Below are 26,677 nucleotides of genomic sequence, written 5' to 3' on the forward strand. Positions count from 1 at the left end.
CTTAAATGTAAATGTAAATGAGTACAGGAGGGGGCTGAGCACGCCCCCTTGTGGGTCCCCAGTGTTGAGGATCAGCGAAGTGGGGGTGTAGTTTCCTACCTTCACCACCTGGGGGCGGCCCGTCAGGATGTTCAGGACCCAGTTGCACAGGGCGGGGTTCAGACCCAAGGCCTCAAGCTTAATGATGAGCTTGGAGGGTAGTATGGTGTTGAATGCTGGGCTATAGCATTGTTACAGTACATAGGTATTCCTCTTGTCCAGATGGGATAGGGCAGGTATACTGTAGGTGTGTGTCTCCATGTCTGCGTGTGGGCCCAGTCTTGTTGTGACAGCCAGACATGAAAGATCCTTCCTCTCCTTCACCAGGCAGCAGGATAGAAGGATGGAGTTAGGGAAGGAGGGAGGTGAGCCATCCAATCCTCGCTGACATTAGTAACAGATGGACCAGTCCCCTCACTCATCACTTACTCTCACTCCGAGAGATAGGGAGAGAGAGATAGGGAGAGAGAGATAGGGAGAGAGAGATGGGGAGAGGGAGATGTACAAAGATATGGATAGAGGGGGAAATTGGGAAGAAAGGCAGGGGAGAGAAAAAGAAATGAAGAGGATAGAGAGTGAGTGGGAGAGAGGTGGTAGAAGAGGTGGTAGGTAGTTTATCACATCTTACATAATATTCAACAACACTAGAGAGAGAGGGGTACAGCAGAGTTGAAAAGGTTTACCAAAGCACCTTAACCAGGGTGTCATGGCAACGATATGATATCATGCCGTGGCACTTTAGAACTCTTCTTCATAAGGCCAATATAAATACTATTGTACGCATAAAGGGATGGAGCCAATTTACATCCTACTTCTCAAATCTGAACTTCCTCTGAACAGGTCCGAGGAAGCAGGTTGATTTCCATACACTACCAGAAACCTCCCCCCTCTACTCCCCCTTTCCCCCTTGCCAGTACTTGCCGGGTTGACATTAACCATTGAGCTCTCATTGCAGTCAACTGGAGAATTGATTTCATGTTGGATATACAGTGGGGAGAACAAGTATTTGATACACTGCCGATTTTGCAGGTTTTCCTACTTACAAAGCATGTTGAGGTCTGTAGTTTTTTTTATCATAGGTACACTTCAACTGTGAGAGACGGAATCTAAAACAAAAATCCAGAAAATCACATTGTATGATTTTTAAGTAATTCATTTGCATTTTATTGCATGACATAAGTATTTGATCATCTACCAACCAGTAAGAATTCCGGCTCTCACAGACCTGTTAGTTTTTCTTTAAGAAGCACTCCTGTTCTCCACTCATTACCTGTATTAACTGCACCTGTTTGAACTCGTTACCTGTATAAAAGACACCTGTCCACACACTCAATCAAATAGACTCCAACCTCTCCACAATGGCCAAGACCAGAGAGCTGTGTAAGGACATCAGGGATAAAATTATAGACCTGCACAAGGCTGGGATGGGCTACAGGACAAAAGGCAAGCAGCTTGGTGAGAAGGCAACAACTGTTGGCGCAATTATTAGAAAATGGAAGAAGTTCAAGATGACGGTCAATCACCCTCGGTCTGGGGCTCCATGCAAGATCTTACCTCGTGGGGCATCAATGATCATGAGGAAGCTGAGGGATCAGCCCAGAACTACACTGCAGGACCTGGTCAATGACCGGAAGAAAGCTGGGACCACGGTCTCAAAGAAAACCATTAGTAACACACTACGCCATCATGGATTAAAATCCTGCAGCGCACGCAAGGTCCCCCTGCTCAAGTCAGCCCATGTCCAGGCCCGTCTGAAGTTTGCCAATGACCATCTGGATGATCCAATGGAGGAATGGGAGAAGGTCATGTGGTCTGATGAGACAAAAATAGAGCTTTTTGGTCTAAACTCCACTCGCCGTGTTTGGAGGAAGAAGAAGGATGAGTACAACCCCAAGGTGGAAACATCATTCTTTGGGGATGCTTTTCTGCAAAGGGGACAGAACGACTGCACCGTATTGAGGGGAGGATGGATGGGGCCATGTATCGCGAGATCTTGGCCAACAACCTCCTTCCCTCAGTAAGAGCATTGAAGATGGGTCGTGGCTGGGTCTTCCAGCATGACAACGACCCGAAACACACAGCCAGGGCAACTAAGGAGTGGCTCCGTAAGAAGCATCTCAAGGCCCTGGAGTAGCCTAGCCAGGCTCCAAACCTGAACCCAATAGAAAATCTTTGGATGGAGCTGAAAGTCCGAATTGCCCAGCGACAGCCCCGAAACCTGAAGGATCTGAAGAATGTCTGTATGGAGGAGTGGGCCAAAATGCCTGCTGCAGTGTGTGCAAACCTGGTCAAGAACTACAGGAAACGTATGATGTACCAAATAATAATAATAAGTTCTGCTTTTCTGATGTATCAAATACTTGTCATGCAATAAAATGCAAATTAATCACTTAAAAATCATACAATGTGATTTTCTGTTTATTTTGTTTTAGATTCCGTCTCTCACAGTTGAAGTGTATCTATGATAAAAAATTACAGACCTCTACATGCTTTGTAAATAGGAAAACCTGCAAAATCATCAGTGTATCAAATACTTGTTCTCCCCACTGTATGTGAAAAGTCAATAGGCATTTGGTTGGCCACGCCACACATGCATACACCCGAGCATGGAGAAGATAGAAGCACTTACATTACAAGCTCCGTATCGGCCAACTAGAAGTTAAACCTTGGTTTAACCATCCTGACACTTATCGAATGTCTCCCCGAGGACAAATGTATTTCACACCGTCGATAGGACCAGACGTGTGTGTGTGTGTGCGTGCGTGCATGCAAGCGTGTACGTATGTGTATGTGCATGCGTGAATGTGTTGCAATGTCAAAGTCTCAAACATGATCTGAAAAAAATCAAACAACTTAGAAGTCATAACAAGATATTCTAGAAGTCATAACAAGATATTCTAGAAGTCATAACAATATATTCTAGTAGTCATAACAAGATATTCTAGTAGTCATAACAAGATATCCTAGTAGTCATAACAAGATATCCTAGTAGTCATAACAAGATATCCTAGTAGTCATAACAAGATATCCTAGTAGTCATAACAAGATATCCTAGTAGTCATAACAAGATATCCTAGTAGTCATAACATTCTTCATCAGTCCTTTATCAGTCATATCAATCATCAGTCCATGTCTTTATAATGGACGAAAATTAGGACATAACTGTCATGATGTTGGCCTCTGGGTAAGGTTTATGACCCCCCCCCCCCCCCCCCCCCCCCCCCCTCTTGACTCGACTGAGGGACTCTTGAATAGCCTTTGTTAAACATAGAGAGTCTGGGAACATCAAACAAGTGGAGGGAAAGGAACCATATTTCGGTAATATAACCAGTTGAAAATATGCGTTGGTACCTAATGAATATGATGTCAGTTCGGTTGTCATCTGAGACATTATGACTGATAACAGGACGACATAAACTGTATCTGGGAAAGTCTACACATTATAGTTATCAGATTCACATGGAATTGTTGTGCAATTTAAATGCAATTTAAATGAAACTATTTGTGAAAAGATTAAATGTAAATTTTAGCTTCCAAATGAGAGAATTGGGTTTTCATAAGATTAGAGCTCTGCTCAATCAGTGGCCCGCCCCTGTGGAGAGACATGGGTTATAAACTATGAAACACACCCTTCTCTCCCTCTACTATATAAGCCCTTGACGAAAATGTAACCTCCTGTTCCAGGTACGTTAGGACGACGGTCCGATGTCAGAAGGATTCAGATAATAACTACAGAACGAAGCCAACCTTAACGTGAGCTTTGGTTGCGAATGGTATGAATTTTGAACTCTTATTCGCTACAGAAGTGATACCCCCTAGCCGTTGAGTTAGCAGCGGCCGCTGTAAACGTGGGCTAGGAGAGGACAGACAGAGTATCCCGTCTACCACACGACGACGACACTACAACGTTTCCCGTTCACCACCAGAGACACTCTTCAAAGGACAAAGGACTCTGTTGGGCAACACGGCCTTCAATCTACCACCAACCTATTGAATGAGCGGTAATTTAGAATGCATAAGATTCTGTATTTACGATAGAGTAGCTGCCTACGGCCCGATAGAGACATCGCTTCTCCCTTTGTTCTTCAGTCTTCCCGCTCTTTCACTCAAACCCAACCTCCTTTTCTTTGTGTCATATCTGTTCCGTCCGCTAGGGACGTTTTCCTTTATGACATAATTTGTCATCAAGGTATGATTCATTCTGTGTATATGTAATTCTGTGTGATTAATTAGGTATTTAGTAGATAAATAATTAAACCCAATTTTGTATTGCTGGTTCAACTTGTTAGCCAGGGTTCGTGAAGATAACCAAGAATTTACAACTTTCAGATGAGACTGAAATAAGGTGAGGATTAATATTGACTGCTATTGATGTAAAATATTACTAGGTCTTTAAGAGTTTATTCGGAAGATAACTGCTCTATAAATATTATTTCGTGGTTCCCCGACTTTCTAGTTAATTACATTTTCATGATTAGCTCAATCAGGTAATATTAATTACAGAGAAAGGATTTTATAGAATAGCATGTCATATCACTTAATCCGGCATAGCCAAAAACACGGCATAACTGTCGTAATGGCAGGGTTGTAGTAGGGTGTCTTACACACACACACACACACACACACAGGTGGAGGTTATAGTACCGTAGACCAGGTGCATGGAGAGGTCCTAAGCCAATAATCTGGCAGCTAGATGGACGCCTTGGATCATTACCAGGACCTCTGAGCTGCAGGAGCCTTCACAGTCACTGACCCCACTGCCAAACAAACATATGCATACACACACACATACAGAAACACACGCACTTGCACAGGCACACGCACACCATGTTCAGAACAGCTGGAGAGGAGGAGGAGGGGGTGTCCTCTGCATCTCACCTTGTCTGCCAGACCCCGCGTTTGGGGATTTTCCAGAGGGAACTAGAACTAACCTAAACTCTGTCTCGTTCTCTCTCTCACACTCTCTTTCCCTCGTTCTCGCTCTCTCACAGTCTCTTTCCCTCGCTCTATCTACCTCTCATTCTTTTTCTCTCTCTACCTCTCTTTTTCTCGCTCGCTCCCTTTCTCTCTTTCTCTCACTCTATAACCCTCGCTCTCTCACCCTTTCTATTTCTCTCTACCCCCATCTCTCTCTCTCTCAACCCCTATCTCTCCTACCTCTTTACCTCCCCCCATACCTGAGGGCCACGTGTCTGCATGCCTTTACTGCTCGGTCAGTTTCAGGGAAGGGAGGGGGAGAAGAGGGAAGTAGGAGAGGATAAACAGAATGAGAAAAACACAGAGAAGAGGTTGGATAAAGGGACGGAGGGAGAGGGAGTGAGAGGAGAGAGTGCTGACTCAATCAAAAAAAAGACAAGCGTTTTCTGATTCCATGAAAGGTGTGGAAGGTCAGAAGAGAGGGATGGAGAGGGTGGTCAGTGTGTGTGTGTGAGTGTGTTTGCTAGTGTGCGCGCTTGTGTGTGTGTGTGTGTGTGTGTATGTGTGTGTGCGTGTGCGTGCTTAACCGGCGCACGTGTGTGTTGCACAATGCAGGTTGGTCCTCTGAGGTCAGTGTGGATCCTTGCAGGTTCTAGTCATATTGACTAATTAGCTCATCCGTCAGAGGCTGAGGGCCAAGGAGGGCCAGGGGTGAGGGCCAAGGAGGTCCAGGGGTGAGGGGGGCCAGAGGGATACGACCCCTACAACTCACCCCCTTCAACCGCCTCCCAAACCAGACATGACCAGTATGAAGAATCACCCTGACTCCTGGGGAAGGTGGACAAACACACACAACAATGTACTTTATATATACTATGTGTGTGTCCACTCACAACAGGTTGTCTATAGGCCTATATACTGTACTGTCCTGTATACACTGTGTGTGTCACTGTGTCCACATCCCCGACAACAGACTATTCATATGAATAGAACATCCTAATAAAATATCTATATATGAGAGCACTCTCACTTTGGCATCATTTCTACAACACACACACACACACACTCCACTGGGGTGGTTGCAGGGATAAATGTCACTCAACAGTAGCTGGACTTCCTTGTGACCTCCTCTACTGTCCGCAATGGCATTGCAGCAAAACACAGATGGGCACACTACTGTACTGTGTTTAAGAGAAACCATGTACACACACACATACACACATGCACACACACACCCCATGCATACGGGGAAGGGATGGGAACATCTATTACAAATTGATAGATTTGGGAGCTGAGAAACCCCAAAATATAATCTATCCCAATTAGCGTGTTTTGTATGACAGCCATTAAATGACACAGGATGTAGTTCATAAAGCATGTCTGCGATAATAAATATTGGAAAATAGTGTGTGTGTGTGTGTGTGTGTGTGTGGGAATGAACACGTGAGTGTGTGCACTGTACATTTCTGTGTGTGTGTGTTTGTGTGCTACTGTACATTATTCTGTGTAGTGTGTGTTTATAGATTGTTAGTGGTGATCAGACTACAGAACAGGGCCCATTCAGTGCTTCACCCACTCATTGGGCACATAACTCTATCAGATTGCATGCATTTTATTGTGTTAACTATAGCTGCAATATATTTAGGTGAAGGTGGAATCCTCCTCTCTCCTCCTGCCACTTGTGTCCCTATGTTTCCTTCCCTTCTTCCTTCCTTCTCTTGTTCCCTCTCCTCCACTCCTTCTTCTTCTCCACCCCTCCTCCTCCTCTCATTCTCTCCCTCCCTCCGTGGCTGTGTGAGTCACGTGACAGGGAGGTGATCCCTATCTTGCGGGCATTGCCTTGCTGCATCTCAATAAGGCCTTTTAAAGAGATGAAACGAGCTACTCAAGGAGGATGGCAGGGGAGAAGGAAACCGAGAGAGGGACAGAGAGGGAGAAATAAACAGATAGAGAGGAAAGAGTGTAGGAGAAGAGAGGAAGGACGAGTGGGAGAAAGACAGCAGTTGCTACATCCATTTTTGGAATTATAAATAATGATATGTACACATTGATTCATGAAGAATGTAGCTGCTGTACCCCGTCAGAACCTAAAATATAACCTTGTTTTACTCCATTGTTTATAAACAAAGTAAATGTAAGCAAAAACTACATAGCCTCAAAACATGGTTAAAACTATAATTTTGATATCATGGATGGTCAGTCCTTGCATCCATTGCTCTGTCAATGAATTTGAGAGTGGTTACATTTCTCCAGGACCATCCCTCTTTTCCCCTGAAACACTTTATTGTTTCACCTTCTGATTGCCCCTTTAAGCACACAAATATGCCTGCGGTGTGTATTATAAATGTGTAGTCTCTCTATGTCTTTCTCTCGCTCAGTTTTACAACAGTATTTAAGTGTTCGTTTATCTCTATTGTATTAACCCACAATGTCATCCCTCTGTTTAAACATTTTCCAGCCAACTTTCTTTCCCCCAGCCTCTTAGAGAAAAAAAGCCGGTCAGTTCTGCTGCCTGGTCAGAGCCTACTGTCCTAATTATGTCTACCTCCCTCTGTCAGTTTGTTTAGACCTGCATCCAGTGTGTGTGTGTGTGTGTGTGTGTGTGTGTGTGTGTGTGTGTGTGTGTGTGTGTGTGTGTGTGTGTTAGTCCGTGTGTGTGTGTGTGCAACTTCATCTCCCATCCTCCCTCCTCCCATCCATCCATCCCTCCATCCCTCTCTCACTCTACCCAGGAGGGTTTTCCAGAACACACAGCTAATAAAGTGGGCCAGACCTATTTTTATCAGAAGCTATTTCCACCCGTCGCCCCACAGGTGTAGCTGAGCCCATGCAAGCCGCGTCTCAGACAATAGACCAATGACAAGGAGTTTCCCTCAAACATGAACCTCTCTCTAGTCCCTACTGCTCCCCCAGGAGCTGAGGCTAGGCATGGGGCGCACCCCATGGCCCCTCTTCTAGCGGAAAGGAAGCGAGAGGATGGATGGAGGGAAGGGGAGAGAGCGAGAGAGCAGTGAGGGCGAGAGGTATAGGGGGAGAGGGTAGGGAGGGAGGGATATAGAGAGAGGGTGGGGGAGGAGAGAGAGTTGTGGAGGGTGCAGGGTGAAAGAGAGGAAGAGAGAGAGGGAGTGCTAGTTAAAGAGGACAGAGAAAGGGGAAGGGTAAGAAGGGAGGTCAAGGACAATAAATGAGGATATACAAAGCCAGGTACATATCAGGACAAAACTAGAGATGGGAGGAAGAAATAAAAAAGAGAACGAGAGAGAGAGAAACCACGAGTCTGAGAGAAAGGTGAATAGCACGATGGATATACACAAATATAAATGCAACATGTAAAGTGTTGGTCCCACATTTCATGAGCTGAAATAAAAGATCCCCGAAATGTTCCATACACACAAAAAGCATATTTCTCTCAAATGTTGTGCACAAAATGTGTTTACATCTCTGTTAGTGAGTATTTCTCCTTTGCCAAGATAAGCCATCCTCCTGACAGGTGTTGCATATCAAGAAGCTGGTTAAACAGCATGACCATTACACAGGTGTATCTTGTGCTGGGGACAAAAAAAAAGCCACTCGAAAATGTGCAGTTTTGTCAAACAACACAAGGCCACAGATATCTCAAGTTTTGAGGGAGCGTGCAATTGGAATGTTGACTGCAGGAAGGTCCACCAGAGCTGTTGCCAGGGAATTTAATGTTCATTTCTCTACTATAAGCCGCCTCCAATGTCATTTTAGAAAATGTGGCAGTACTTCCAACCAGCCTCACAACCGCAGACCACGTGTATATGGTGTCGTGTGGGCGAGCGGTTTGCTGATGTCAATGTTGTGGACGGAGTACCCCATGGTGGTGGTGGGGTTATGGTAATGCATTAGCAGGGGACAATGAACACAATTGTATTTTATCGATGGCAAATTGGATGCACAAAAATACCGTAATGAGATGCTGAGGCCCATTGTGAGGCCCATTTTTCCCTGAGGTATCTGTGACCAACTGATGCATATCTGCATATCTGCATTCCCAGTCATGTGAAGTCCATAGATTAGGGCCTAATGAATTTATTTCAATTGACTAATCTCCTCATATGAACTGTAACTCAGTAAAATCAATCAAATTGTTGCATGTTGCGTTTATATTTTTGTTCAGTATAGATGGCTGGACAGGGAGTGAAAAGGAATGACAAGCAAGAAAAAGGAGAGAGACGAGATGGACGGAGTGAGAGAAAGAGGAGGGAACTGGAGAGTGCTTTCTTCTCCCTACAGGCAGTACTGAGTGTATCTGGCACTGTCAGGCCATTCTTCTACACATGCATTTGCACGTGCACGCATGCACAGACACAGATTTGTGGGGGGGGGGGGGTGTTCTGGTCCCGGGTCAGACCATCCCTTCTACTCTGCTCTGTTCCTGTTTGCTACTTCTGTTTGCTACTTCTGTTTGCTACTGGTGCTTGCTACTACTGTTTGCTACTGCTGTTTGCTACTGCTGTTTGCTACTTCTCTTTGTTACTGCTGTTTGCTACTGCTGTAAGATCTGTCTGCCACTGCCACTCACAACCTGCCCCCAGGGAACCAATCCTGTGCTATACCATGCCACCAGCGAACCAGTCCTGTACTATACCATGCCACCAGGGAACCAGTCCTGTTCTATACCATGCCACCAGGGAACCAGTCCTGTACTATGCCATGCCACCAGGGAACCAGTCCTGTACTATACCATGCCACCAGGGAACCAATCCTGTGCTATACCATGCCACCAGGGAACCAGTCCTGTACTATACCATGCCACCAGGGAACCAGTCCTGTACTATACCATGCAACCAGGGAACCAGTCCTGTACTATACCATGCAACCAGGGAACCAGCCCTGTACTATACCATGCCACCAAGGAACTAGTCCTGTACTATACCATGCCACCAGGGAACCAGTCCTGTACTATACCATACAACCAGGGAATCAGTCCTGTACTATACCATGCCACCAGGGAACCAGTCCTGTACTATACCATGCCACCAGGGAACCAGTCCTGTACTATATCATGCCACCAGCGAACCAGTCCTGTACTATACCATGCAACCAGGGAACCAGTCCTGTACTATACCATGCCACCAGGGAACCAGTCCTGTACTATACCATGCCACCAGGGAACCAGTCCTGTACTATACCATGCAACCAGGGAACCAGTCCTGTACTATACCATGCAACCAGGGAACCAGTTCTGTACTATACCATGCAACCAGGGAACCAGTCCTGTACTATTCCATGGAACCAGTCCTGTACTATTCCATGCAACCAGGGAACCAGTCCTGTACAACACCAGTGAACCAGTCATGTACTATATCATGGAACCAGTCCTGTACTTTACCAGTCCCGTACTACACCATGAACCAGTCATGTACTATACCATTGAACCAAGGAACCAGTCATGTACGGTACCAGTGAACCAGTACTGTACTTTACCATGGAACCAGTCCTGTACTATACCAGGGAACCAGTCCTGTACGGTACCATGCAACCAGGGAACCAGTCCTGTACTATACCATGCCACCAGGGAACCAGTCCTGTACTATACCATGCCACCAGGGAACCAGTCCGGTACTATACCATGGAACCAGTCTTGTACTATACCATGGAACCAGTCCTGTACTATACAATGTCCCCAGTGAACCAGTCCTGTGCTATATCATGGAACCAGTGAACCAGTCCTGTGCTATGCCATGCCCCAAGGGAACTAGTCCTGTACTATACCACGTCCCCAGGGAACCAGCCCTGTACTATACCATGTCCGCAGAGGACCGGTCCTGTACTATAAATTGTCACCAGGGAACCAGTTCTGTACTCTACCATGCCACCAGGGAACCAGTCCTGTACTGTCCCGTGGAACCAGGGAAACAGTCCTGAGCTATAGCATGCCCCCAGAGGACCAGTCCTGAAATATATCATGTCCCCAGAGAACCAGTCCTGTACTATACCATGCAACCAGGGAACCAGTCCTGTACTATACCATGCAACCAGTCCTGTACTATACCATGCCCCCAGGGAACCTGTCCTGTACTATACCATGTCCCCAGGGAACCAGTCCTGTACTATACCATGCAACCAGTCCTGTACTATACCATGCCCCCAGGGAACTAGTCCTGTACTATACCATGCCACCAGCGAACCAGTCCTGTACTATACCATGCAACCAGGGAACCAATCCTGTGCTATACCATGCCACCAGGGAACCAGTCCTGTACTATACCATGCAACCAGGGAACCAGTTCTGTACTATACCATGCAACCAGGGAACCGGTCTTGTACTATTCCATGGAACCAGTCCTGTACTATTCCATGCAACCAGGGAACCAGTCCTGTACAACACCAGTGAACCAGTCATGTACTATATCATGGAACCAGTCCTGTACTTTACCAGTCCCGTACTACACCATGAACCAGTCATGTACTATACCATTGAACCAAGGAACCAGTCATGTACGGTACCAGTGAACCAGTACTGTACTTTACCATGGAACCAGTCCTGTACTATACCAGGGAACCAGTCCTGTACGGTACCATGCCACCAGGGAACCAGTCCGGTACTATACCATGGAACCAGTCTTGTACTATACCATGGAACCAGTCCTGTACTATACAATGTCCCCAGTGAACCAGTCCTGTGCTATGCCATGCCCCAAGGGAACTAGTCCTGTACTATACCACGTCCCCAGGGAACCAGCCCTGTACTATACCATGTCCGCAGAGGACCGGTCCTGTACTATAAATTGTCACCAGGGAACCAGTTCTGTACTCTCCCATGCCACCAGGGAACCAGTCCTGTACTGTCCCGTGGAACCAGGGAAACAGTCCTGAGCTATAGCATGCCCCCCAGAGGACCAGTCCTGAAATATATCATGTCCCCAGAGAACCAGTCCTGTACTATACCATGCAACCAGGGAACCAGTCCTGTACTATACCATGCAACCAGTCCTGTACTATACCATGCCCCCAGGGAACCTGTCCTGTACTATACCATGTCCCCAGGGAACCAGTCCTGTACTATACCATGCAACCAGTCCTGTACTATACCATGCCCCCAGGGAACTAGTCCTGTACTATACCATGCCACCAGCGAACCAGTCCTGTACTATACCATGCAACCAGGGAACCAGTCCTGTGCTATACCATGCCACCAGGGAACCAGTCCTGTACTATACCATGCCACCAGGGAACCAGTCCTGTACTATACCATGCAACCAGGGAACCAGTCCTGTACTTTTCTATGCAACCAGGGAACCAGTCCTGTACTATACCATGCATCCAGGGAACCAGTCCTGTACTATACCATGCAACCAGGGAACCAGTCCTGCACTCTACCATGCAACCAGGGAACCAGTCCTGTACTATACCATGCAACCAGGGAACCAGTCCTGCACTATACCATGCAACCAAGGAACCAGTCCTGTACTATACCATGCAACCAGGGAACCAGTCCTCTACTATTCCATGCCCCCAGGGACCCTGTCCTGTACTATACCATGCAACCAGGGAACCAGTCTTGTACTGTACCATGTCCCCAGGGAACCAGTCCTGTACTATACCATGGAACCAGTCCTGTACTATACCATGGAACCAGTCCGGTACTATACCATGGAACTTGTCCTGTACTATACTATGCAACCAGGGAACCAGTCCTGTACTATACCATGCAACCATGGAACCAGTCCTGTACTATACCATGCAACCAGGGAACCAGTCCTGTACTATTCCATGGAACCAGTCCTGTACTATTCCATGCAACCAGGGAACCAGTCCTGTACAACACCAGTGAACCAGTCATGTACTATATCATGGAACCAGTCCTGTACTTTACCAGTCCCGTACTACACCATGAACCAGTCATGTACTATACCATTGAACCAAGGAACCAGTCATGTACGGTACCAGTGAACCAGTACTGTACTTTACCATGGAACCAGTCCTGTACTATACCAGGGAACCAGTCCTGTACGGTACCATGCCACCAGGGAACCAGTCCGGTACTATACCATGGAACCAGTCTTGTACTATACCATGGAACCAGTCCTGTACTATACAATGTCCCCAGTGCACCAGTCCTGTGCTATATCATGGAACCAGTGAACCAGTCCTGTGCTATGCCATTCCCCAAGGGAACTAGTCCTGTACTATACCACGTCCCCAGGGAACCAGCCCTGTACTATACCATGTCCGCAGAGGACCGGTCCTGTACTATAAATTGTCACCAGGGAACCAGTTCTGTACTCTACCATGCCACCAGGGAACCAGTCCTGTACTGTCCCGTGGAACCAGGGAAACAGTCCTGAGCTATAGCATGCCACCAGAGGACCAGTCCTGAAATATATCATGTCCCCAGAGAACCAGTCCTGTACTATACCATGCAACCAGGGAACCAGTCCTGTACTATACCATGCAACCAGTCCTGTACTATACCATGCCCCCAGGGAACCTGTCCTGTACTATACCATGTCCCCAGGGAACCAGTCCTGTACTATACCATGTAACCAAGGAACCAGTCCTGTACTATATCATGTCCACAGGGAACCAGTTCTGTACTATACCATGCAACCATGGAACTATTCCTGTACTATACCATGCCACCATGGAACCAGTCCGTTACTATACCATGGAACCAGTCTTGTGCTATACCATGTCTCCAGGGAACCAGTCCTGTACTATAACATGCAACGAGGAAACCAGTCCTGTACCATACCATGCAACCAGGGAACCAGTCCTGTACTGGACCATGCCACCATGGAACCAGTCCTGTACTATACCATGTCCCCAGGGAACCTGTCCTGTACTATACCAAGTCCCCAGGGAACCAGTCCTGTACTATACCATGTCCCCAGGGAACCAGTCCTGTACTATACCATGTCCCCAGGGAACCATTCCTGTACTATACCATGGAACCAGTCCTGTACTATACCATGCCACCATGGAACCAGTCCTGTACTATACCATGTCCACAGGGAACCAGTCCTGTACTATATCATGCCACCATGGAACCAGTCCTGTACTATAACATGGAACCAGTCCTGTACTATACCATGCAACCAGGGAACCAGTCATGTACTATACCATGCCACCAGAGAACAAATCCTGTACAATACCATGCCACTAGGGGAAAAGTCCTAGACTATAACATGGAACCAGTCCTGTACTATACCATGCCACTAGGGAACCAGTCCTGTACGATACCATGCCACCAGGGAAAGAGTCCTGTACTATACCATGAACCAGTCATGTAATATACCATGGATCCAGCCCTGTACTATACCATGTCCCCAGGGAACCAGTCCTGTGCTATACCATGCCACCATGGAACCAGTCCTGTACTATACCATGGAACTAGTCCTGTACTATACCATGTTCCCAGGGATCCAGTCCTGTACTATACCATGCAACCAGGGAACCAGTCCTGTACTATACCATGTCCCCAGGGAACCAGTCCTGTACTATACCATGCAACCATGGAACCAGTCCTTTACTATACCATGCCACCATGGAACCAGTCCTTTACTATACCATGGAACCAGTCCTGTACTAAACCATGCAACCAGGGAACCAGTCCTGTGCTATACCATGCCACCAGGGAACCAATCCTTTACTATAGCATGCCCCCAGAGGACCAGTCCTGTAATATATCATGTCCCCAGAGTACCAGTCCTGTACTATACCATGTCCCCAGGGAACCAGTCCTATACTATACCATGCCACCAGGGAAACAGTCATGTACTGTACCATGCAACCAGGGAACCAGTCATTTACTATACCATGCCCCCAGAGGACCAGTCCTGTAATATATCATGTCCCCAGAGTACCAGTCCTGTACTATACCATGTCCCCAAGGAACCAGTCCTGTTCTATACCTTCTACCTAGAGAACCAGTTCTGTACTATATCATGGAACCAGTCCTGTACTATACAATGGAATCAGTCGTGTACTATGCCATGCCACCAGGGAACCAGTCCTGTACTCTACCATGCAACCAGGGAACAAGTCCTGTTCTATACCATGCCACCAGGGAACCAGTCCTGTACTATGCCATGCCACCAGGGAACCAGTCCTGTACTATACCATGCCACCAGGGAACCAGTCCTGTACTCTACCATGCAACCAGGGAACAAGTCCTGTTCTATACCATGCCACCAGGGAACGAGTCCTGTACTATGCCATGCCACCAGGGAACCAGTCCTGTACTATGCCATGCCACCAGGGAACCAGTCCTGTACTCTACCATGCAACCAGGGAACAAGTCCTGTTCTATACCATGCAACCAGGGAACCAGTCCTGTACTATGCCATGCCACCAGGGAACCAGTCCTGTACTATACCAGGCCACCAGGGAACCAGTCCTGTACTATACCATGCCACCAGGGAACCAGTCCTGTACTTTTCTATGCAACCAGGGAACCAGTCCTGTACTATACCATGCATCCAGGGAACCAGTCCTGTACTATACCATGCAACCAGGGAACCAGTCCTGCAATCTACCATGCAACCAGGGAACCAGTCCTGTACTATACCATGCAACCAGGGAACCAGTCCTGCACTATACCATGCAACCAAGGAACCAGTCCTGTACTATACCATGCAACCAGGGAACCAGTCCTCTACTATTCCATGCCCCCAGGGACCCTGTCCTGTACTATACCATGCAACCAGGGAACCAGTCTTGTACTGTACCATGTCCCCAGGGAACCAGTCCTGTACTATACCATGGAACCAGTCCTGTACTATACGATGGAACCAGTCCGGTACTATACCATGGAACTTGTCCTGTACTATACTATGCAACCAGGGAACCAGTCCTGTACTATACCATGCAACCATGGAACCAGTCCTGTACTATACCATGCCCCCGGGGAACCTCTCCTGTACTATACCATGGAACCAGGAAACCAGTCCTCTACCATGGAACCAGGCCTGTACTATACCATGGAACCAGGGAACAAGTCCTGTGCTATACCATTCCACCAGGGAACCAGTATTGTACTGTACCATGGAACCAGTCCTTTGCTATACGTTGTCCCCAGGGAACCAGTCCTATACTATATCATGCCGAGGGAACCAGTCCTGTACTATACGTTGTCCCCAGGGAACCAGTCCTATACTATATCATGCCCCCAGGGCAGCAGTCCTGTACTATACCTTGCCACCAGGGAACCAGTCCTGGACCATTCCATGCCCCCTTGGAACCAGTCCTGTACTCTAAAAGTGTCCCCAGGGAACCAGTCTTGTACTATACCATGTCCCCAGGGAACCAGTCCTGTTCTATACCATGTCCCCAGGGAACCAGTCCTGTACTGTACCATGCTTCCAATGAACCATTCCTGTACTATACCATGGAACAAGTCCTGTATAATACCATGGATCCAGTCCTGTACTATTCCATGCCCCCAGTGATCCACTCCTGTACTATACCATGGAACCAGTCGTGTACTATAACATGGAACCAGGAAACTAGTCCTGTACTATACCATGGAACCAGTCCTGTACAATACCATGTCCCCAGGGAACCAGTCCTATACTATATCATGCCCCCAGGGCACCAGTCCTGTACTATACCATGTCCCCATGGAACCAGTCCTGTACTTTTAAATGCCACCAGGGAACGAGTCCTGTACTATACCATGTCCCCAGGGAACCAGTCCTGTTCTATGGAACCAGTCCAGTACTATACCATTTCGTCAGGGATCCAGTCCTGTACTTACCATGTCCCCAGGGAACCAGTCCTGTACTATACCGTGGAACCAGTCCTGTACTGTACCATGCCAACATGGAACCAGTCATGTACTATACCATGGAACCAGTCCTTTACTATACAATGAACCAGTCCTGTACTATACCATGCAACCAGGGAACCAGTCACGTACTATACCATTTCACCAGAGAATCAATCCTGTATGATACCATGCCACTAGGGGAAAAGTCCTGTACTATACCATGCAACCAGGGAGCCAGTCCTGTACTATACCATGCAACCAGGGAACCAGTCCTGTACTATACCATGCAACCAGTGAACCAGTCCTCTACTATACCATGGAACCAGTCCTGTACTATTCCATGCCCCCAGGGAACCTGTCCTGTACTATACCATGCAACCAGGGAACCAGTCCTGTACTGTACCATGTCCCCAGGGAACCAGTCCTGTACTATACCATGCAACCATGTATCCGGTCCTGTACAATACCATGTCCCCAGGGAACCAGTCCTGTACTATACCATGCAACCATGGAACCAGTCCTGTACTATACCATGCCACCATGGAACCAGTCCTTTACTATACCATGGAACCAGTCCTGTACTATACCATGTCCCCAGGAAACCAGTCCTGTGCTATACCATGGAACCAGTCCTGTACTATACCATGGAACCAGTCCTGTACTATAACATGGAACCAGTCCTGTACTATACAATGAACCAGTCCTGTACAATACCATGCAACCAGGGAACCAGTCACGTACTATACCATTTCAACAGAGAATCAATCCTGTACGATACCATGCCACTAGGTGAAAAGTCCTGTACTATACCATGAACCAGTCCTGTACTGTACCATTTCCCCAGGGAACCAGTCCTGTTCTATACCTTCTCCTTAGGGAACCAGTTCTGTACTATACCATGGAACCAGTCCTGTACTATACAATGGAATCAGTCCTGTACTATACCATGCCACCAGGGAACCAGTCCTGTACTATACCATGCAACCAGGGAACCAGTCCTGTACTATACCATGCAACCAGGGAACCAGTCCTGTACTATACCATGCCACCAAGGAACCAATCATGTACAATACCATGCAACCAGGGAAGCAGACTTGTACTATACCATGCAACCAGGGAATCAGTCCTCTACTATACCATGGAACCAGTCCTGTACTATTCCATGCCCCTAGGGAACATGTCCTGTACTATACCATGCAACCAGGGAACCAGTCCTGTACTGTACCATGTCCCAAGGGAACCAGTTCTGTACTATACCATGCAACCATGTAACCATTCCTGTACTATACCATGTCACCATGGAACCAGTCCTGTACTATACCATGTCACCATGGAACCAGTCCTGTACTATAACATGGAACTAGTCCTGTACTATACCATGCAACCAGGGAACCAGTCCTGTACTATACCATGTCTCCAGGGAACCTCTCCTGTACTATACCATGTCCCCAGGGAACCAGTCCTGTACTATACCATGCCACCATGAAACCAGTCCTGTACTATATCATTGAACCAGTCGTGTACTATACCATGTCCCCAGGGAACCAGTCCTGTACTATACCATGGAACTAGTCCTGTACTATACCATGCAACCAGGAAACCAGTCCTGTACTATACCATGCAACCAGTGAACCAGTACTGTACCATGCCACCATGGAACAAGTCCTGTACTATACCATGGAACCAGTCCTGTACTATACCATGAACCAGTCCTGTACTATACCATGCAACCAGGGAACCAGTCCTGTACTATACCATGCCCCCAGGGAACCAGTCCTGTACTATACCGTGGAACCAGTCCTGTACTATACCATGCCCCCAGGGAACAAGTCCTGTACTATACCATGCCACCATGGAACCAGTCTTGTACTGTACCATGCCAACATGGAACCAGTCATGTACTATACCATGGAACCAGTCCTTTACTATACAATGAACCAGTCCTGTACTATACCATGCAACCAGGGAACCAGTCACGTACTATACCATTTCACCAGAGAATCAATCCTGTACGATACTATGCCACTAGGGGAAAAGTCCTGTACTATACCATGCAACCAGGGAGCCAGTCGTGTACTATACCATTTAACCAGGGAACCAGTCCTGTACTATACCATGTAACCAGGGAACCAGTCCTGTACTATACCATGCAACCAGGGAACCGGTCCTCTACTATACCATGGAACCAGTCACGTACTATACCATTTCACCAGAGAATCAATCCTGTACGATACTATGCCACTAGGGGAAAAGTCCTGTACTATACCATGCAACCAGGGAGCCAGTCGTGTACTATACCATTTAACCAGTGAACCTGTCCTGTACTATACCATGCAACCATGTAACCGGTCCTGTACTATACCATGCAACCAAGGAACCTCTTCTGTACTATCCCATTTTCCCAGGTATCCAGTCCTGTACTATACCATGTCCCCAGGGAACCAGTCCTGTACTATACCATGCAACCATGGAACCAGTCCTGTACTATACCATGCCACCATGGAACCAGTCCTTTACTATACCATGGAACCAGTCCTGTACTATACCATGTCCCCAGGGAACCAGTCCTATGCTATACCATGGAACCAGTCCTGTACTATACCATGGAACCAGTCCTGTACTATACCATGGAACCAGTCCTGTACTATACAATGAACCAGTCCTGTACTATACCATGCAACCAGGGAACCAGTCACTTACTATACCATTTCAACAGAGAATCAATCCTGTACGATACCATGCCACTAGGTGAAACGTCCTGTACTATACCATGAACCAGTCCTGTACTGTACCATTTCCCCAGGGAACCAGTCCTGTTCTATACCTTCTCCTTAGGGAACCAGTTCTGTACTATACCATGGAACCAGTCCTGTACTATACAATGGAATCAGTCCTGTACTATACCATGCCACCAGGGAACCAGTCCTGTACTATACCATGCAACCAGGGAACCAGTCCTGTACTATACCATGCAACCAGGGAACCAGTCCTGTACTATACCATGCCACCAAGGAACCAATCCTGTACTATACCATGCAACCAGGGAAGCAGACCTGTACTATACCATGTCACCATGGAACCAGTCCTGTACTATAACATGGAACTAGTCCTGTACTATACCATGCAACCAGGGAACCAGTCCTGTACTATACCATGTCCCCAGGGAACCTCTCCTGTACTATACCATGTCCCCAGGGAACCAGTCCTGTACTATACCATGCAACCATGGAACCAGTCCTGTAGTATACCATGCCCCCAGTGATCCACTCCTGTACTATACCATGGAACCAGTCGTGTACTATAACATGGAACCAGGAAACTTGTCCTGTACTATAACATGGAACCAGTCCTGTACTATACCATGGAATCAGGAAACCAGTCCTATACTATATCATGCCCCCAGGGCACCAGTCCTGTACTATACAATGTCCCCATGGAACCAGTCCTGTGCTTTTAAATGCCACCAGGGAACGAGTCCTGTACTATACCATGTCCCCAGGGAACCAGTCCCGTTCTATGGAACCAGTCCAGTACTATACCATTTCGTCAGGGATCCAGTCCTGTACTTACCATGCCCCCAGGGAACAAGTCCTGTACTATACCATGACACCATGGAACCAGTCCTGTACTGTACCATGCCAACATGGAACCAGTCATGTACTATACCATGGAACCAGTCCTTTACTATACAATGAACCAGCCCTGTACTATACCATGCAACCAGGGAACCAGTCACGTACTATACCATTTCACCAGAGAATCAATCCTGTATGATACCATGCCACTATGGGAAAAGTCCTGTACTATACCATGCAACCAGTGAGCCAGTCCTGTACTATACCATGTAACCAGGGAACCAGTCCTGTACTATACCATGCAACCAGGGAACCAGTCCTGTACTGTACCATGTCCCCAGGGAATCAGTCCTGTACTATACCATGCAACCATGTAACCGGTCCTGTACTATACCATGCCACCATGGAACCAGTCCTGTTCTATACCATGGAACTAGTCCTTACTATACCATGTCACCAGGGAACCAGTCCTGTACTATACCATGCCACCAGATAACCAGTCCTGTACTATACCATGCCACCAGGGAACCAGTTCTGTACTTTTTTATGCATCCAGGGAACGAGTCCTGTACTATACCATTCCACCAGAGAACCAGTCCTGTACTTTTTAATGCAACCAGGGAACCAGTGCTGTACTATACCATGCCACCAGGGAACCAGTCCTGTACAATACCATGCCACCGGAGAACCAGTCCTGTACTATTTCATGCCACCAGGGATCCAGTCCTGTACTATACCATGCCCCCAGAGAACCAGTCCTGTACTGTACCATCCCACCAGAGAACCAGTCCTGTACTATACCATGGAACCAGTCCTGTACTATACAATCCCACCAGGGAACCAGTCCTGTACCATGCCACCAGGGAACCAGTCCTGTACCATGCCGCCAGAGAACGAGTCCTCTGCCATGCGACCAGGGAACCAGTCCTGTACTATACCATCCCACCAGGGAACCAGTCCTGTACTTTACCATGCCACCAGTCACACACACAGGGAGGCAGGCAGGCAGACACATGCACGTCTAACCGGTGTGACACGGCGAGCTAGTCAGCTGTGTGCACTAGTGGTGTTTCAATCGGTGACGTCACTCTCTCTTTAAATACCTTTAAATAGTTGTTTCCTTTGCTCTGCAAACACTGCTTTGAGGGCGACTGTTGTCGATGTGTGCGGAGGGTCTCTGGGTCAAGCCCAGGTTGGTGCGAGGAGAAGGATGGAAGCAATACTGTTACACACACAAACTTTAAGGCTAAAAAGACAAGGATTCAATCTTTCAAATGTTTCCATGTCAAGTCTCTGTTGATTTGTGTATTGTTAGAACTTTTTCAAGACACCACTTTAGTTTCTTGATATTGACCTCTCTCTCGCTCTCTCTCTCTCTCTCTCGCTCTCTCTAGTTGAGTGATCCTGAAATACCAGCAGTAGGTCTGAAGTGGGATGATTTAACTTCTCCTTGATCTGCTGAGAGAGACTTTCTGCTCAGAAAGGTCTCTTCTTTCAATTATATCCTTGTTTACATCCTCAGATCCTGACTAGCCTTCCTGCAGAGAGAGTGTGTTCTCTAGCTAAAGGAGACAAGAGTGGAAGAGAGGAAAGGTGTGTGCGTGGCCTCGGAGGAGAACATAATGAGAGTGTGTTGGGGCTCTGTCTGCCAAAGGGACACATTAATGATTCATGCTGAGAGACTACTGGACCAGTTGTCTGTGTGTGTGTGTGTGCGCGCGTGTGTGTGTTATTGACTGTTCTTAAATTAACCCCACGACTGTACATCAATTGTTTAAAACCACACACGCAATCCAATGCTCTGTACTCAGCCTACTACCTTCTATATTCCTTGCCAAAGTTATGGCTATCAACGCCTTCCTAACTCACTTTAAACTTGTACACCTTTCTGATGTAAGACATGTTACAGATGCCGTATCTTAATTTGACACAGTTTCACACAGCAGCAAAATAATCCTGCAGCAACAGGAAATTTGAATTATTATGTGGATTAAAATGAATGGATATTTTTTGTAGGGGTTGATACATTTTTCATTAGGGCAAATCAAGTCTGAAATGTTGAAGTGGAAATTACAAACTTTAGAAGCCTTTTTTAACTTAATCGTTTGCAAATTCCTGCAACAACATGTTCATCAAATTAAGATGCGGCAGTGTACACTCATCCTTTCCAACATGCTAGTGGAGCTTTCCATTACTACTCTCAATTTTGATGGCAGACTGTCTTTTTGAGACTAATATTGCTGTATGCATCACGTGCAATGATGTCCGAGGGGGAAAAACTGTGTTCATTTTTTGCAGTAACTTCTTTGTTGTTGTAATATCACAGATGGATGTGGCAGTTTCACCATTAAGGATTCCATCTTTAAGCTTGGAATGGTATTTACACTGAGTGTACCAAACATTAGGAACACCTTCGTAATATTGAGTTGCACTCCCTTTTGCCCTCAGAACCACATGAATTTGTCAGGTCATGGACTCTACAAGTTGTTGTCGGATGCTGGCCCATGTTGACAGCAATGCTTCCCACAGTTATGTGAAGTTGGATGGATGTCCTTTGGGTGGTGGACCATTCTTGATACACACGGGAAACTGTGGACCATGAAAAACCCAGCAGCATTGCAGTTCTAGACACTCTCAAACCGGTGCGCCTGGCACCTACTACCATACCCCATTCAAAGGCACTTCAATCTTTTGTCTTTTCCATTCACCCTCTGAATGGCACACACATACTGTACATAATCCATGTCTCAATTGTCTAAAGGCTTAAAAATCCTTCTGTATCCGGTCTCCTCCCCATCATCTACACTGATTGAAGTGGATTTAACAAGAGACATCAATAAGGGATCATAGCTTTCACCTGGATTCATGGACAGAGCAGGTGTTCCTTATGTTTTGTACACGGTGTATATTGGCCTTATGAAGAATAGTTAAAGTTCTAAAGTGTCACTGCATGATATCATATCGTTACCATGACAACCTAGTGACAGTTTGGGAATTTAGCCAGGACCCCCGGATTAACACCCCTACTCTTACGATAAGTGCCATGGGATTTTTAGTAACCATAGAGAGTCAGGACACACAATTAACAGCCCATCCGAAAGACAGTACCCTACACAGGGCAATATCCCCTATCACTGCCCTGGGGCATTGGGATATTATTTATTTTTGTGTGTTAAAGCGCTATAGTCCCTACCACCTTCCCTTGTTCTGATGCTTTCAGTCCTCTGAGTCACTTGGAGGTGTGTGTGTGTGTGTGTGTGTGTGTGTGTGTGTGTGTGTGTGTGTGTGTGTGTGTGTGTGTGTGTGTGTGTGTGTGTGTGTGTGTGTGTGTGTGTGTGTGTGTGTGTGTGTGTGTGTGTGTGTGTGTGTGTGGTGTGAGAAACTGCCACAGCAGCAGCTAGTGTTCAGGTAATTTGAGGTGAGCCTTCCTTCACACTGTGGAAAAAGACCGAAACAGCTCCCTCTCTTTTCCTCTCTTCAAAGGGATTTTCTCTCTCTCTCTCTTTTGTGGTTCTTTCCCCTGTGAAAATAGGTCACCTTTCTTCTGTCTGGAGAATGCCTGGGCAGTATATCCTCTACAGCTGTGTGTGTGTGTGTGTGTGTGTGAGGGGGGGTGAAGGTGTGTATCAAAGTGTGTGTGTAGATTGATCCGCCGGAAAGGCAAGGTGTTTAAAAACTTCACACCAATCCTCTCTATACCCCAGCTCCTGCAGTAGCAGTAGACAGGCAGTAGACAAGCAGTAGACAGGCAGTAGACAGGCAGTATGCCGACTTTGAAGGGAACGCACAGATCTACTTCAAATAGAAACGTGCACTCTTTATTTACTTCACAGCAGACTAGATGGGAGCATCTCTCTTTTTACCTTCCCTCTCCACTCTCCCAGATCAAGGTGAAATACCCCTCTTAAGGAGCTGTGGACCAGTACACTGTTGATCGGCCCAAATGTCACCCTATTTTCTATATAGTACCTTATAGGCCCTGGTAAAAAGTGCATTCGATAGGGAATAGGGTGCCATTTAGGACGCAGACAGCACCGTGCATTAGACTGTCAGATTTGTAGGGACACTGAAAACTCTATCAATGACTGTTAAACAGTTCCATAGAGATAATAAATATTCTATCATCAGGTACTGCATCCTCTCTGTGGGTCTGACAGTACTTTTTACTGAACCCTTATTTTACCAGGTAAGTTGACTGAGAACACATTCTGATTTACATCAACAACCTGGGGAATCGTTACAGGGGAGACAGTTGTACACACTGCTATAACAACAGTACAGGTGATAATGTGTAGACTGTTATTGCGGTACACCAGTTGCCTTGATGACAGCTTTGCACACTCTTGGCATTCTCTCAACCAGCTTCATGAGGAATGTGTTTCCAACAGTCTTGAAGGAGTTCCCACATATGCTGAGCACTTGTTGGCTGCTTTTCCTTCACTCTGCGGTCCAACTGATCCCAAACCATCTCAATTTAGGCGAGGTCGGGTGATTGTGGAGGCCAGGTCATCTGATGCAGCACTCCATCACTCTCCTTCTTGGTCAAATAGCCCTTACACAGCCTGGTGGTGTGTTTTGGGTCATTGTCCTATTGAAAAATGAAGGGTAGTCCCACTAAGCACAAACCAGATGGGATGGCGTATCGCTACAGATTGCTGTGGTAGCCATGCTGGTTAAAAGTGTGCCTTGAATTCTAAATTACTGACATTGTCACCAGCACAGCACCATCACACCACCTCCTCCATGCTTCACGGTGGGAACCACACATGCAGAGATCCGATACTCTGCGTCTCACAAAGACACGGCGGTTACAACCAAAAATATCACATTTGGACTCATCAGACCAACGGACAGATTTTCACTGATCTAATGTCCATTCCTCATTTCTTGGCCCAAGCAAGTCTCTTCTTGTTATTGGTGTCCTTTAATAGGGGTTTCTTTGCAGCAATTCGACCATGAAGGCCTGATTCACACTGTCTCTTCTGAACAGTTGATGAGCAGATGTGTCTGTTACTTGCTGGTAACTCCAATGAACTTATTCTCTGCAGCAGATGTGACTCTGTGTTTTCCTTTCCTGTGGCGGTCCTCATGAGAGCCAGTTTCATCATAGCACTTGATGGTTTTGCGACTGCACTTGAAGAAACTTTCAAAGTTCTTGAAATTTTCCGTAATAACTGACCTTCACTTCTTAAAGTAATGATGGACTGTTGTTTCTCTTTGCTTTTTTGAGCTGTTCTTGCCATAATATGGACTTAGTCTTTTACCAAATAGGGCTATCTTCTGTATGCCACCCCTACCTTGTCACAACACAACTGATTGGCTCAAACGCATTGAGAAGGAAATAAATTCCTAAATTAACAAGGCACACCTGTTAATTGAAATGCATTTCAGGTAACTACCTCATGAAGCTGGTTGAGAGAATGCCAAGAGTGCGCAAAGCTGTCATCAATGCAAAGGGTGGCTACTTTGAAGAATCTCAAATATAACATATATTTTGATTTGTTTAACAATGTTTTGGTTACTACATGATTCCATATGTGTTATTTCATAGTTGTGATGTCTCTTCACTATTATTCTACAATGTAGAAAATAGTAAAAAATAAAGAGGAAACCCTTGAATGAGTAGGTGTGTCCCTATGCTGCTATAACTTCATAAGAGGTTGCCGTACCGAGGTGTAGAGATGTTATAACTATAGTTGAAGTGGTATCTATAGCATTATAACGTTAATAATAATTGGTTGCCCTACCGAAGTGTAGAGGTATCCATCGCTGTTCATCCCAATGTAGAGCCCTGTCTTAGTGCTCTGGATGGCTACTATCCTCAGGCCCACAGGAATCAAGTTGAACTGCACTGCAAAACAGACACAAGGACAAGAAATAGGGGGATTGGGGAGAGGGAGAGAGAGAGTTAGAGAAATCTGCCCTTGTTTCTTACTAAAACATTCTCAGTGTTCGAAAAAGACAATTGGAGCCTCCTCTCATTTCATTCCTCCCGCCATCCGTCAGAGAGAAGGAAGAGAGGAAGAGACCGCCTGGGGCGATCACGCTTTTAGAGACGCTTCCTTCAGCGTGCCCTTCTGCCACGAATAACTAAATCCCCCCCGATTTACTTGATTTAAAGGGCGGCAGGTAGCCCAGTGGTAGAGCATTGGACCAGTAACCAAAAGGTAGCTGGTTTGAATACCTGAGCTGACAAAATGAAAAATCTATTGTGCCCTAATTTGCTTCAGGCCCGCCCTACTACTATGGTTGACCCTGTAAAACAACACATTTCATTGCATTTATCCGGTGTATCTGACAATAAAACATATTTTTTTCTGTTTGAGGTAGGAGAGAGAGGGAGAGAGATAGAAAGAAGGGAGGAAGAGAATGAGAGGGAGAGAGAACAGAAAGCTTTACGCCTCTGGAG

At 46.5% G+C, this 26,677-nt stretch overlaps 1 protein-coding gene across 1 annotated transcript in view; it reads right to left on the reverse strand.

Moving 5' to 3' along the window:
- Positions 1 to 26,677, reverse strand: part of LOC129865452 (fibroblast growth factor 11-like) — a 129,437-nt gene that overhangs the window by 14,413 nt on the left and 88,347 nt on the right. Inside the window, exon 4 of the mRNA XM_055938263.1 lies at positions 26,016 to 26,119. Coding sequence (XP_055794238.1) covers positions 26,016 to 26,119 — 104 coding nt within the window. The remainder of the gene's footprint in view (positions 1 to 26,015; positions 26,120 to 26,677) is intronic.

This window comes from Salvelinus fontinalis, chromosome 11, assembly GCF_029448725.1.
Source record: "Salvelinus fontinalis isolate EN_2023a chromosome 11, ASM2944872v1, whole genome shotgun sequence".
Taxonomy (NCBI): Eukaryota; Metazoa; Chordata; class Actinopteri; order Salmoniformes; family Salmonidae; genus Salvelinus; species Salvelinus fontinalis.